Raw genomic sequence first — 14,483 nt, 5'->3', positions numbered from 1 at the left:
AAGCGATGAGCTGGCATCCCTGTCCCGTTCCGACCAGTACCTCCCAGTTTGGACTGTATGGGTTCATGTCCCCATTCCTAAAAGAGGGACACTGGATCCGGGCCTCACTGGCCCAATAACAACTTGATTTATGCTGCCACCTATGGACACATACGGTGAAGTGCAGGCTACAGGCTGCTGACCTGACTGGGGGCCTGCTGAGGCTAAAAAGGTAGTGTGAGGTAACAGAGGTGAGTGTAGAAGGGATTAGTACAAACGATACATGAAGAGAGGATCATGGGAAACAGTGGGGAGGAGTCTGTCTGGGGAAAATGCTGCATAGGCAGACATGCAAATTCAGCTAATATGCTAAGCAGCTGCCGCCATAACCGACCGCGACGAAACCTGCATGGTTCCGCTCAAGGAGGACCGACAAGCTGCTGACTCAGCATGCATACGTTACCGAGGGCTGCAGCAGCCTCCACTGCAGTCTGGGCCAGAGGCAGCGCACAGCCTCTGTGGCCAGTGAGCAGACTGCGGCCCGATTTCATCAAGGACGACGGTTAAGGCAGTATGGAAAGGAGGCTTGATTAGGAACAGAACACAAAAAACGAAGCTTCTGAATGAATTTCTTCTCTCCTACATAATTAACCCTTTGGGGGCCCAAACGGAGCCGGGGAAAGTGGTCCAGTTCTAAATATAGGTCAACTCCGTAGATGGAGATGCTCCTCCACAACTTAATATATGCTGCTTTAATGACTGGGGGGCACAGAAATCAGAGCTAGGCTAACACTGGGCCCCGCTATCCTGCCCGGGCTTATTAATGGCTGACACCGTCACCCCTCCATGGGGAGGTGGGTACGTGACGAGGGAGGGAGCCGGCCCCAAGCGTCACGCCTCCTTCTCCTGCTCTACATGAGAGCCCCAGACAGTCAGGAACGCGCTAATGTGCTAAGCTACGAGGAGCTAGCACCCACGTTGCCAAAGGCGTGGACCTCAGATCCGAACTCTGCAGGTAAAATACTTACTTGCCAATTTCCTTTACCTTTCATTTTCATGACTGATGGGTTTAATTCAATAGGACTTACGGTTTGCCTGCTTACACACCTGAAAATCTGACTGGGTTTTATGCTGACAGTCTGGCTCAAGGGTACAACAGCAGGGACGTTAATGACTTTAACCGCTTTCAGTTGCCTTAATTGCCATCCCATGCTAGCATTAAACATGTCAGAATGCAGAGGGCTTAACGATGTTTGAGTGATGGATTCAGATGGATGCCATGAAGACGGAGCATGTCTCTACCCCCCTCCAGCCCTCACCACCCCCACCAAACTGGATAATCCAGCACCACCAATTATCACCCGTATGGGTCTGGGGTCTCATTATGCAGATACGTAAATCAAAAGGAACGGCAAGGGGGCTCCAGTTACTGCTGGGGGGGAAACAAATAGGTGTTTTATCTCCCCCTGCAGTCATATGACTCATGAGGCTTCAGAGGTCTCTCATTAGTCACCGAAGCCAAATAAATTAGGACTCATGAGGATATGAACTCCACACCCGCTCCTGTCATCCTGGGTTAGACTCAGCAGTATCTCTGTAAGCTGGGGGGGGGAGAGACAGCTGATCTGCAGCGCTTTGGGGTCCCGGTATTACCCAGCGAGCCCCCCGTGGTACGGGGTCCCGGTATTACCCAGCGAGCCCCCCGTGGTACGGGGTCCCGGTATTACCCAGCGAGCCCCCTGTGGTACGGGGTCCCGGTATTACCCAGCGAGCCCCCCGTGGTACGGGGTCCCGGTATTACCCAGCGAGCCCCCCGTGGTACGGGGTCCCGGTATTACCCAGCGAGCCCCACATGGTACGGGGTCCCGGTATTACCCAGCGAGCCCCACATGGTACGGGGTCCCGGTATTACCCAGCGAGCCCCCCGTGGTACGGGGTCCCGGTATTACCCAGCGAGCCCCCCGTGGTACGGGGTCCCGGTATTACCCAGCGAGCCCCCTGTGGTACGGGGTCCCGGTATTACCCAGCGAGCCCCCTGTGGTACGGGGTCCCGGTATTACCCAGCGAGCCCCCTGTGGTACGGGGTCCCGGTATTACCCAGCGAGCCCCCCGTGGTACGGGGTCCCGGTATTACCCAGCGAGCCCCACATGGTACGGGGTCCCGGTATTACCCAGCGAGCCCCACATGGTACGGGGTCCCGGTATTACCCAGCGAGCCCCCCGTGGTACGGGGTCCCGGTATTACCCAGCGAGCCCCACATGGTACAGGGTCCCGGTATTACCCAGCGAGCCCCACATGGTACGGGGTCCCGGTATTACCCAGCGAGCCCCCCGTGGTACGGGGTCCCGGTATTACCCAGCGAGCCCCACATGGTACGGGGTCCCGGTATTACCCAGCGAGCCCCACATGGTACGGGGTCCCGGTATTACCCAGCGAGCCCCCCGTGGTACGGGGTCCCGGTATTACCCAGCGAGCCCCCTGTGGTACGGGGTCCCGGTATTACCCAGCGAGCCCCACGTGCTACGGGGTCCCGGTATTACCCAGCGAGCCCCCCGTGGTACGGGGTCCCGGTATTACCCAGTGAGCCCCCCGTGGTACGGGGTCCCGGTATTACCCAGCGAGCCCCCCGTGGTATGGGGTCCCGGTATTACCCAGTGAGCCCCCCGTGGTACGGGGTCCCGGTATTACCCAGTGAGCCCCCCGTGGTACGGGGTCCCGGTATTACCCAGCGAGCCCCACGTGCTACGGGGTCCCGGTATTACCCAGCGAGCCCCCCGTGGTACGGGGTCCCGGTATTACCCAGTGAGCCCCCCGTGGTACGGGGTCCCGGTATTACCCAGCGAGCCCCCTGTGGTACGGGGTCCCGGTATTACCCAGCGAGCCCCCCGTGGTATGGGGTCCCGGTATTACCCAGCGAGCCCCCCGTGGTATGGGGTCCCGGTATTACCCAGCGAGCCCCACGTGCTACGGGGTCCCGGTATTACCCAGCGAGCCCCCCCGTGGTACGGGGTCCCGGTATTACCCAGCGAGCCCCCCGTGGTACGGGGTCCCGGTATTACCCAGCGAGCCCCCCGTGGTATGGGGTCCCGGTATTACCCAGCGAGCCCCACGTGCTACGGGGTCCCGGTATTACCCAGCGAGCCCCACGTGCTACGGGGTCCCGGTATTACCCAGCGAGCCCCCCGTGGTACGGGGTCCCGGTATTACCCAGCGAGCCCCACGTGGTACGGGGTCCCGGTATTACCCAGCGAGCCCCCCGTGGTACGGGGTCCCGGTATCACTCAGCGAGCCCCACGTGGTACGGGGTCCCGGTATTACCCAGCGAGCCGCACGTGGTACGGGGTCCCGGTATTACCCAGTGAGCCCCCCGTGGTACGGGGTCCCGGTATTACCCAGCGAGCCCCACGTGCTACGGGGTCCCGGTATTACCCAGCGAGCCCCCCGTGGTACGGGGTCCCGGTATCACTCAGCGAGCCCCACGTGGTACAGGGTCCCGGTATTACCCAGTGAGCCCCCCGTGGTACGGGGTCCCGGTATTACCCAGCGAGCCCCACGTGCTACGGGGTCCCGGTATTACCCAGCGAGCCCCACGTGCTACGGGGTCCCGGTATTACCCAGCGAGCCCCACGTGGTACGGGGTCCCGGTATTACCCAGCGAGCCGCACGTGGTACGGGGTCCCGGTATTACCCAGTGAGCCCTACAGGAATTGCATCAGCTCGCAATGTGACCTGAGCTGCGATAGCCCCGTATGGCCAGCAGGGGTCTATTGCTGGTGTGATCCGGCAGGGCCCCCCTGCCGCCGAGATCTGTGAAGTCATGGCTGTAAAGAGAAGCACGTGTCCGGCACAGTGGCAGTAAGCCGGCTGATCAAAGGCTGAATGGTCACACTAGGGACACACTAGTCATAAGCGCGTTTCTCCTGTGACCCGTGAGATGGGGGCTACCAAGACAGGGCTCTATGTTTAGGACCCGTCAGACTAAACAGGGGTGCAATGTGAAGGGAGGAAACACAGATTCCCATTAAAGGCCACTAATGACTCGCCTCCTGCTGAGCCCAAGGCTGCAAGAGGAAGAGGGGCTCAGTCTGGGGGGCACAGAGAATAGCCACGCCCCAAGAGGCTCCTGATTGGTCATTATGGGCTTCCAAACATTCCACAGACGCCCTGGTGACTCAGCCTGACTGGAAACCGTCGAAATCGCCACAAAAAAAAGGTCAAGCAATTTTGCAGTGTGTCACACTACTTCCTGGTCAAAAGCCTGCAGATGTTCAACTGGATAAGTGATTTGGGGTCAGGAGTCCCACACAAAGGGATCCGGATTCGTAACCTTTGCCTTTGAACAGCGATGGAATGAAAAGTAAAAGCACATTAATAACAATACCAAGCAAGAAGGACATGTCATGGAGATGTGTGTCGATTTACTGTCCAGAGTTCTGTGCTCAAATTCTCCTTCATTCTGTGAAATAGGAGGTTCCCCTGAGCGACATGACTCCACGCCTACCCACCATTTTCGTTGACCTGACAAAGGGTTACTGCAGCGTTTTTCTAACTTGAGGCTTCCAATCTGAAACCATCTTTACCTTGTACTGCCAGCAAAGTCATTCCACGCAGGAAAAAAAAAATATTTGTCTCTGTTCTTGGTTAATAGGAGTCATGCTGAAGCCTGACTCAAGCTCACGGACCAAAAAGACACAAAGAGCAGAACTGGAGTCCATTGTGGTTAAGATCTGCACATTTTCATGGGGAATTTAACCAGAGCATGTGAGAGGAAATCAGATGAAAATGGCCGATTGAAAGCAATGTCTCAGGGTTTGTCTGTTTTGAATAGAAGGTGCCTTTCGACTTTGAATGAAAAACACCCAATCGAAAGATCACAAGGCAAAACGAAACAGAGTAATTAGGACGGCCTTTTCTTACCCAAGTTACAGGCTGACGAAAGAGCCGGCGTCGTAAGAACAAAGACGACTGGGGTCTGATTTTCTGGAGCAGACACCCACAGCCTCGTAAATGTAGACGAAAGGCCTCCATACATTGGAAACCATTCAGCCACTGGAATCCTGCTGAATCTGAACCAAATGTCTCTAATCACTGCAATACATGCTTGACCATACGAAAAAAAATCGACGGACCATAAGCAGGTCAGAACAGGCACCAAAGATGCTGAACAGACAAAGCTGGAGAACTGACTGCAATTGCACTATATAGCCAAAGGTATGTACATCCCTATAAACCAGAGGAATCGCTGGCAGAGATGTATCACTAAGCAGTCTCACAATCTCCTGCAACAAACATTATCGGCAGAATCGGTGGTTGTACAGAAGAGGTTAGTGACTCTCCACTTGGCACCATCACCGGACGCCATCTTTCCAACACATCGGTCAGATTTCCTCAAGTGAAATGATTGTGAAGATCAAAATCAGCGAGCCAGTTCAACTGCTGAGTCAGCCACACAATCTCACAGGAAGGGACATGATCACCCATCATCAATATCCCCCCAGATGTTGCACCATCTAATGGAAAGCCTCCCCAGGAGAGTAACAGAGGGTTGACCAACTTCAAATCAATACCCTTGATTTTGGAATGATATGTTGGACAAGCTGGTGTCTACAATACTTTTTAATGTATGCGATTGGTCGGCCATGTTCTTAGCACCTAATGCTGGAGCGGGTGAGCGAGAAGATGAAAGGGTGGGAGAGACAGAGGTTTCGGGGCTGGGGGCGGAGCCGTACCTGGGGACTTCCTGGTGGAGCGTGTGGCCGTCATGTAGGACTGTCGGGGAAGCAGGGGCGAGGACGGGAGGGACATGGACGTCCCTTTGGCCAGGCTCAGGCGGACCAGGTCCTCGGGGACGAGGGAGCGGGAGCCGCCTGGGTCTTGGTGATGAGCCGCCCCACCCAGCGGAAATCTGCGGGGGGCGCTGTGGCCATAAAACTCGCAGGCTGCAGAGGAAGGAGAGGAACAGCGCAGTGATCATGCCAAGGGCCGCTGGATCGGAATGGCAGTTCGTTTAAATCCTTCCTAGGGAAGATTTTCCATCTTTCGAGCCTTCCTTAATATCTGCTGACCCTGCGCAGCTTCAGACAGCCAATCAGATCTGCTCACCGACTGTGCCGGCTGCGCAGACACCAGCCAGCCATCTGGAACTGCAGGCAATTAAAAATCACAAGGAGCAGAAACATTTAAAAAAATGACCACATTTGTCACTGACTTACACCTCCCGGCACGCTTTACAATTTCTCAAAATTCAACCAATGAAAATACAGTGGAACTCCTTCGTATGCTTGTGAGTGGCTTTACAATGCCGATCTCAATCTCTTAATCTAATGACACGGGGAAAAAAACTAACAGAATGACCATGGCAGGTGCTAATTACAGGTGTCTTAGGTCATGTTTATTTACCACTCTGTGAAAACTGAATCCATAATTAAGCACAAATAAGCCTGATCATCTCTCTCGTGCTCAAAGCGTCCTGTTGAAGCACCATCCGGATTCACAGAGGTCTGTGTCCCAATACTCCCAAACATTCATATGAAAGGGGGATGCTCAGATTAAATCTTATTTAAGGTGGCACATGGCCGCAGCGGTCGAACCATGAGATGCTTGCATATCTGTAGGTGGGGGGGGGGGTGGTGAGAAGCTGTCAGACAACAAGGCCACCAGTCATGGGCGTCCTGACAGTAATGTGGCAAGAGAGGGGAGGATGTGGCCAAACAGCACCTCCCGGTCCTAAAGCCCGCCAGACGCCGGCAGGACATCGAGGCAGTTTGGCCAGCGCTGTCCACGGGGAAATCGCCCGCCTCGCAATTCCACGGCGTGGGTGTCCAGGGAGGGGGGGCTCTCTGCGGGCTGGAGCTCCGCACCAAAGGCCTGTGTTTACAGTGACAGATGGCTATTGGGAGCTCAGCACTGGTGCTTTTCATAAAACAAGGACCTTCTCTGGGCGCGGCGGTGTGAACACAGGCGTCTGAGGAGAAGCAGGTGTGACGGAGAGTGTTTTTAGGGTTTGGGTTACCGTTAAGAAGTGCTGACCCCTGACATGACCCCCCCTCCATGTGCTAAAACTGTTTTTCATTCACATCCATTGAAAATTCACTGAATGTTGGAAACGGTGATGAGTTGTGTCAGTATTGAGATGTCAGCTGAGCCCCCCCCTTCCCAAAGACTCTCACACATGCACACACACACACACACACACACACACACACACACACACACACACACACACACACACACACACACACACACACACACACACACACACACACACACACACACACACACACGGTTGTATTCATATCTTTACCGGGACTCTCATTTAATTCAGTGTAAAAAAAACCCTAATCCCAACAATGTTAACCCTAACCCTACCCAGCGTTAACTTTAACCATAAGTAACCAAACAACATACTTTGGCTTTTTTAGTTTTTTGATTGCAGTCGCAGATTTTTATAAAATTGAGTTTCCCTCTTGGAAAAATCATCCACACAATACCAAAATGTATACATACCCACACACACTCAGGACCAGCTGACTTCACATGCACTAGCCCGCCCCAAACTTCCCCTTTCGTGGCTGCCAACCCCCCCCCCCCACCCCAGTCCACCCACAGCTTAAAATCTTCTGCTCATGCAGTTCTGAGTAAAGAGCAGGAAAGGAGCTGGATTGCCTGCCCCCTCACGGCAGCCCCCAGGTTCCCAATTTGGGGATGGGAGCTGCTTCTGGCCTGACCCACGGGCCAGCAGCGGTGTGGAGAGAGGCCAGCAATTGCCCGCTCCAGTGCATGCTGGAAATCTGTGCTGGTGGCCAGAAATAAAAGGGAGGGAAGGAAGGAGGGAGGGAGAGAGCGAGAGAGAGGTAGACAGACAGACAGTGAGAGAGGGAAGGAGAAGAAGACAGAGAGAGAGATGAAGCAACATGTATGACACGCCCAGGGCTACCGTGGCCTGGCCTGCAGGTTACAGAAGATGTCTTTAGACGTTATGAGGTACAAGACGATTAAAAAACATAAAAATGCCCATTTTCACTGCAGGCCGCTGAATGTCCAGAAACGATGGGCCTGTTTAAGAAAGTGCTGGAAACTCACTCCGGGAAAGCGAGAGAGAGAACACCACAGCGCAAACTCCCAGAATGCCCTGCAGTACATCCCAGGCGCCAAGCAGGACATCGGTACATCAGAACCAAAGCTCCAAGTTAATCCCCCCACATTTGATTAACATTTGTTTAACTTAATATTCAGCACAAAGTTTGATCTTTGGTAATTCTGAAACAAATGGGGAGGCAACGAGTCCTGCAGAAACAGTGAACTTAGGAATTCTTAACATGAAGGCGTTTCCATTGGCAACTGGGCTGAATGCTGGATGGCATGGATGTGAGCATGATGGTAGAGGGAGAGCTCCGGCGCTCGCAGTCACTGAAGCAGCACCAGCCACCAGAAGCTAAGCTCCGCCTCGTTGGATTAGCTTTGATAGGTGGTCAAAAGAAGTTTCTATTGGCTGGGAGTTCATGCACACTAGCCAATCAGAAGCAAAACATGTACCCAGAAATTTCTGTAATGCTGTGGTATAAGGCTCCATAATCAGGACCTCCTGTTGTTATGGACCATGTAGGAAGATGCACTCAATCATGCTGAGACCACATGACTTCGGTGTATCTGGCTTGCAGAGATAACACCCCCAGACGCGTGTGACCCATAAACCTGTCCCGTCTGGCTGGACGGCCCCATTTATTGTTTTGGTTTTCGTGACACCATTTGTCTGTCGAAAGTTCTAGAGTTTGAACTGCAGCTGGAGACGCAGAAGCATCCGATGAGCACTCTGAGGGACGTTCTTCAGAGAGGGGCCGTGCTGTGCGCATTAGTTGTTCTTTCCTGCACCAACACAGTCCACCCCCCCATCCTGACACACAAACCCCAGAGGCCTGGAGCTGGAGTGTATGGCCACGGATGCCTTCTGCTGGAATTATGAGTCTGTCGGAGACCTCCTTGGACACGGCTCCTCCTCACCGTAAATTAATGTTAGAAAACCAGGCACGAGAAGAGTCCAATCAGAGAACAGCAAGCAGGCCGCATGCTCCCATTTTGTTTGGCTGATAGTGTGCATAACCCCATCACAGCCTCAGATGTCTGAGAGTGGGCGGGGTCTCCGTTCAACCCACCCAAGGATACAAAATTCCTTAAAGAGACAGTGATGTGTTTTCTTGATTTCTTATCTGCTAACAGTAGAACCACGTGTGCTTTCGTGATTTCACTCAGTCGCCCTGAATTGTGTAGAACTTTGATGGTAACACATGCAGGTTTTCCTCATGTTCCCAACCAGCTCCCTTTTATTCAACCAACCACAACACAGCTGGGGAAAAAAAGCACGTTATGGCAAAATGTAAGCACTTATCCATGAAAGCTCGCCGAAAAACGGGCAGGGGGAACAAACCTCTGGGCCAAGATGAATATTCAACAGCACCGATGATTGGGGGGTTGATGGCCATTAAAAACGGGAGGAACCACATTAAAAAGCCAGAGAGAAAGCAGGGCAGGACCGGCTGTCAGCCGGTGGTCAGCTGCTGAGGTTCTGCTGGGAGGGAGTCCAGCTCCCCAACCCGCTACAGTTATTTCGGCGACTCTCCGAGCTCCGACCCGGGACAGGCCTACAATTTGAGCCCTGGTGTGGACAGGAAGTGTCCTCCTTGTAATTATACCGCACCAAGCCAAGAAGGATAGAAAACAGACTCCATTCCATGACAAATCCTTCCCATCTTCAAATGGCCAAGCTGCCAAGCTCTCGATGAAACCTTATCGTAGCATTTAAAGTCACACCTCCAACTGAAATCGATTATCTGGGAGACGCCCCCCCCCCCACCCCCACACAGCAAAGCTAAGCTGACTCTGCTCTACAAATTCTCTTTTTAACTCAGTAATAGGTCTCTGGAGAAGGAACTATTAATTTTACCCACTGCTTCATTTGAAGGGAATGATTTTACCCAAGACTTTTATAAGCAGGAAACTCCTTTCAAGCTTCAGGAAAAACAGGAGCCAGCAAATGACTACACCTTCTGTGTTTAAATATGGTGCTAAGGGGCGTGTCCAAATATGACCCCGCCCACCGAGGTGGGACATTATATAAAAAGCATGTTAACTTACAGACATTACAAATGATCAGGCAGATATACATAGTATCACATTTCAAAGCCCTTCCCAGCCATTTGGGCTGGATTTTGATCTAGAGTAGATCTTCTTGTAACTGTGTTTTCTCACTTTGACGGAGGTGATGAGGAGGTGGAGACGTCCTTACAGATACATAAAAATCTGGCTCTCTGGATCCTGTGGTGGTTCTTCATGAAGCAGGAGAATCACGACTTGACAGCATGTGTAAGAGACAGCCAGAGCTAACCACTTCCCCGCAGACACGCTACAGATCTGCTAAACGTTAGACGAGCACACTGAACGTCAATAACGTTATAGCATAATATGACGCCCTTTCTATAAATGCCAGATAGACGGGGGGGGGAACGTTAGTTAGTCGAACATGATCGTGAGGCCTGACGTGTTGAAGTGAGACTGACGGAGAATTCCCCACATCGACAGGTAGACCGGTGTGCGCGTCAGATAGCGCGTCTCGGAAAGCTCCGGATGGATCATAACCATTCTTTCTTGGGCAAGGCCTTCTTACCATATGATCACTGCAACCAAGACCTGTCTGACAGGCTGCTGTAGAGCCCCCCGGCGATAACTGACATCGCCGCCCCCCCCCAACCCCTCCCCTGCTGTTTAAAAAAAAAATAAAGAAAAACCCCCTTTTCTCCCTTAACACTCCATAACAGCCACCCGCATGTAGCCAAACTCCACATCCCCGAAAGGACAGACTCTACCCAGACCTCACAATTACTTCTGTTGGCTAGGTGTTGTTATAGCAACAGCCACAATACACAACTGATTATGTAATCCCTGGGTGACTGACATAAAAAAGGGATCAAAAACCTCTGCCAACAAGGACAGGTAGCAAAGAGTGAGATGAGGAGGAATAACAAAACAAAACAACACATGAAAAGCGTGTGTGTGTGTGTGTGTGTGTGTGTGTGTGTGTGTGTGTGTTCAATGTGGGGGCTGGCTGCAGACATGTCCTCGGTATAAACGGTCTTATGCCATAGCGCAGAAACCTCAGTGAAAGTTCAGAGACAGGCATCCTTGCATTATTTAAACCTGCTTGCAATGAGCTCTTTGCAATATCAAGGACTGCGACTGACACCAGCCTGCGTTCACAAACATTAGTAACGCATTAGCGAAACTGTTGCTGATGGAGCCACTGCTCATCTGTGTTAAGACCCTTAACAGGCCCCCGATGGTGAAAATCCGCCCCCCCACCCCCCTGCCCACCCCACATTGAGGCTTCACTGTCAGTCAGTGCTGACCAGGAACAAAAACACTTTCCGTGAGCTTTTGAGGGGCTTGGACCATATGGACACCAGTACAGAGTCACGGGGGGGGGTGAAGATTGGGGGGGCCAGAGCAGTCAATCGGGAATATTAATTGGACACTCGTCTCTGTGTGTGAAGGCATGCATATTAACAAGGCTGCAGTGGGGGGTGCATTTCCCAAAAAGTAGGGTGCAAATGTGTGTAGTACTGATGTGGGGAGCGGCTGATATAACCTGCCAGGATCAGGGGAGGGGCTGGGAGGGGAGGGGAGGGGACAGTTTGTCAGCCAAGGCCATGCCAAAGGTGAAATGTAGACGAGCACCTTGGAATCTGCTGCAGGTTTCCCAGAGGCCTCTGGAACACAAACCTGGGCAAAGGCAAGACCACTATCATCATCATTATCATCATCATCATCGTCGTCGAAGACGACGGTGGCAGCAGCAATGTAAACTTAAACCAGCATGGTGGCATCTTCAGAGGGATCACCAGCCTGTGCCCATGCAGTGGAGGGCTCCTGTTCACCCCCAAGCCCCGCCCACGCAGTGGAGGGCTCCTGTTCACCCTCAAGTCCCGCCCACGCAGTGGAGGGCTCCTGTTCACCCCCAAGCCCCGCCCACGCAGTGGAGGGCTCCTGTTCACCCTCAAGTCCCGCCCACACAGTAGAGGGCTCCTGTTCACCCCCAAGCCCCGCCCATGCAGTGGAGGGCTCCTGTTCACCCTCAAGTCCCGCCCACGCAGTGGAGGGCTCCTGTTCACCCCCAAGCCCCGCCCACACAGTGGAGGGCTCCTGTTCACCCCCAAGCCCCGCCCACGCAGTGGAGGGCTCCTGTTCACCCCCAAGCCCCGCCCACACAGTGGAGGGCTCCTGTTCACCCCCAAGCCCCACTGCCTTCTCTCCTGACCTCAGAGATCTAAGGTCACGCTGCACGTTTGCACCATGCTGCTGTTTTGACACCTGCTTGACGGGTCTCCTCACACCTTCGCGAGAGCCCCCTAGAAGCTCCCCCCGTTTGTCCGCCAGGCTCTAACACCACCGGTACACGACTTTCGCGGCTGGACATGTGTGGGCCACCGGGCAGACTGCACTGCAGAAGAGGGGACGGGGTGCCGACTGTGGTCCCACCCCCATTTTAATAAACAAATAAATAAATAAAATCATGGTTCGCTCAGCCGTAAAACAACCCCCCAAGGAACAAAAAAAAAACCACGAGAAGAACAAGGCAACTGAAGGACCCTTTCATGCTCTGCTTTGCAGCAGCGCCCTAGAAGTTCATCTGTGATTGATGACTTCCTACCGCGACACCTTTTCTAAGCAGCCCCCGATTTCATTAAGGCTGGTCCGCCACTCTGCGGGGTCCTCAGCAGGAGGCACTGAAGTTCAGAGGTGAAGGACTGGCTTTCAGAGACAGTAACCTGAGCCACCAAGTCTGAAGACGGCAGTGCCCCCCCCCGCAAGGAACGATCTGCTCCATGTGCTGTGTTCCCACAAGAGGGATTCAGGTCCATAAAGCTTCTATACAGCTGCTGCCCCAATCATCTGTTTATGCAGATAAATATTTACATTGGAGTTTTGCGGCGATGTGAATCTCAACCTGACAGGTCCAGGCCCGTAAGCTGACTATAAACCTGTAGACTCACTGCAACCCAGCACTGGAGAAGCGATTTGAGAAGATACAACACACAGGCAAAAGTATGCGGCCACCAGCTTGTGCTACATCTCATTCTGAGACCAAAGGGATTAACATGAAGCCCTTTGTTACTGTAATCGCCTCTGCTCTCCAAAATGGGTGTGGCTTAACTGGGCAATTCCTATAATTAATAAGAGTGTCCTCATACTTTTGGCCATTCAGCGTAGACAAAAGAGCCTCCAACTGATGACGTCACTTCCGGTTCCTAGGGACTCATTTTTCTGCCGGACCATCTGGGCCAAGGAAGGAACGGAAAGCCTGCCCCGTTTGGTCGGTGCCCTCTCACCTTCCAGGCGTCACGGTGCCATAAAACGCAGGTTCATTCTGTGCTCAGAGGTAGGTGCTGTCGCTCCGTCACTCCTCTTGGCACCACCACGCTGGACTGGCCATCCTCTACCTTTTCTCGGCACCTCCCATGACGTGTGGCTGTTCTCAACAGTGACGGCCCATTTCCTCCACAGGAGAGAAACCCTCCGCAGAAAAGCAACACGGCTCGCTGTGGCCTCACTCTCCTCGCCGAGCTCTGGGCTTCCTGCGGACCCCCATCGACTAGGGTTCGACTGTCCACAGCTCCCTGACCATCCCACCAACCGTCCCGCAGTGGTCTGGCCGGGGGGGCTCCATCCGTACAGCTCACACTCACGGAGGAATGGGACACAGATGGATACTGCAAAGGCCACTCATCAGCAAGAGGGTGGCACTCAGATTCACCTCCTCGCCCTTGGGGACCCACAACAAAAACATAGAGGTATATACAGGTATGGATACCTTCACCTTAAATGCTTTTATTTTGACGGGAAACTACAGCCTTCTGGGTAAGCAGCCGAGCTGATAGCAAAGCATACAAATGGCCCAGGAAACTGGGGTGACAATCCCAGCAGTGAACTTTTATGAGCTTAGTGGGTAAGACAGCACAATGTTCATGCACAATGGCATTTTACACCAAACTAGGTCTTTCTCCCAAACCTTTCCACCTGCTACTTATCCCCTACTAACTCAATAGGAGACCTTAAAAGTTTATTGTTATTGACGTCATCTAGGATTCGGAGTGTGCCAAAATAATTCCGCAAATTTCTGGGAAAAAAAAATGCACTCAGACAATAAATAATAATAAATCTAGATTTAATAAACCGATATATTATATGGTTTGTCCTTAGACGCAAGGCTAATAAATATTCACACCCCTACAAATCAGCACTATGGTATCTTCCAAGCTCCTCTCGTTAAAATAGAGCATCTGAAAAATCTGCACTCATCACCAACAAGAGGTATTTTCATTAGCTTGATTTTAGCTGGTTTTGTATTATACACTGTTAAATGTCGGAAAGCTTCAATTCCTGGGTTATTGAACCATCCCTTTTTCCATAGTTTTAAATCAACATGGGTCTTTATATAGGTATTACGGACAAA

The 14,483-nt window shown here is 52.7% G+C and overlaps 1 protein-coding gene across 3 annotated transcripts in view; it reads right to left on the bottom strand.

The window, feature by feature from the left end:
- Positions 1 to 14,483, bottom strand: part of LOC125710281 (protein TANC1-like) — a 74,304-nt gene that overhangs the window by 51,698 nt on the left and 8,123 nt on the right. For all 3 annotated transcript variants that reach the window (XR_007382949.1, XM_048979848.1, XM_048979850.1), the window contains exon 2: positions 5,710 to 5,919. Coding sequence is in view for 2 of the 3 variants with exons in the window: in XM_048979848.1 (XP_048835805.1) it covers positions 5,710 to 5,919 (210 nt within the window). In the remaining variant the exon portion in view is untranslated. The remainder of the gene's footprint in view (positions 1 to 5,709; positions 5,920 to 14,483) is intronic.

The sequence above is a fragment of the Brienomyrus brachyistius genome, chromosome 16 (genome assembly GCF_023856365.1).
Source record: "Brienomyrus brachyistius isolate T26 chromosome 16, BBRACH_0.4, whole genome shotgun sequence".
In the NCBI taxonomy this organism is placed as follows: Eukaryota; Metazoa; Chordata; class Actinopteri; order Osteoglossiformes; family Mormyridae; genus Brienomyrus; species Brienomyrus brachyistius.
Note: the sequence above shows the minus strand (reverse complement) of the source record. Positions and strands in the feature narration are given on the sequence as shown.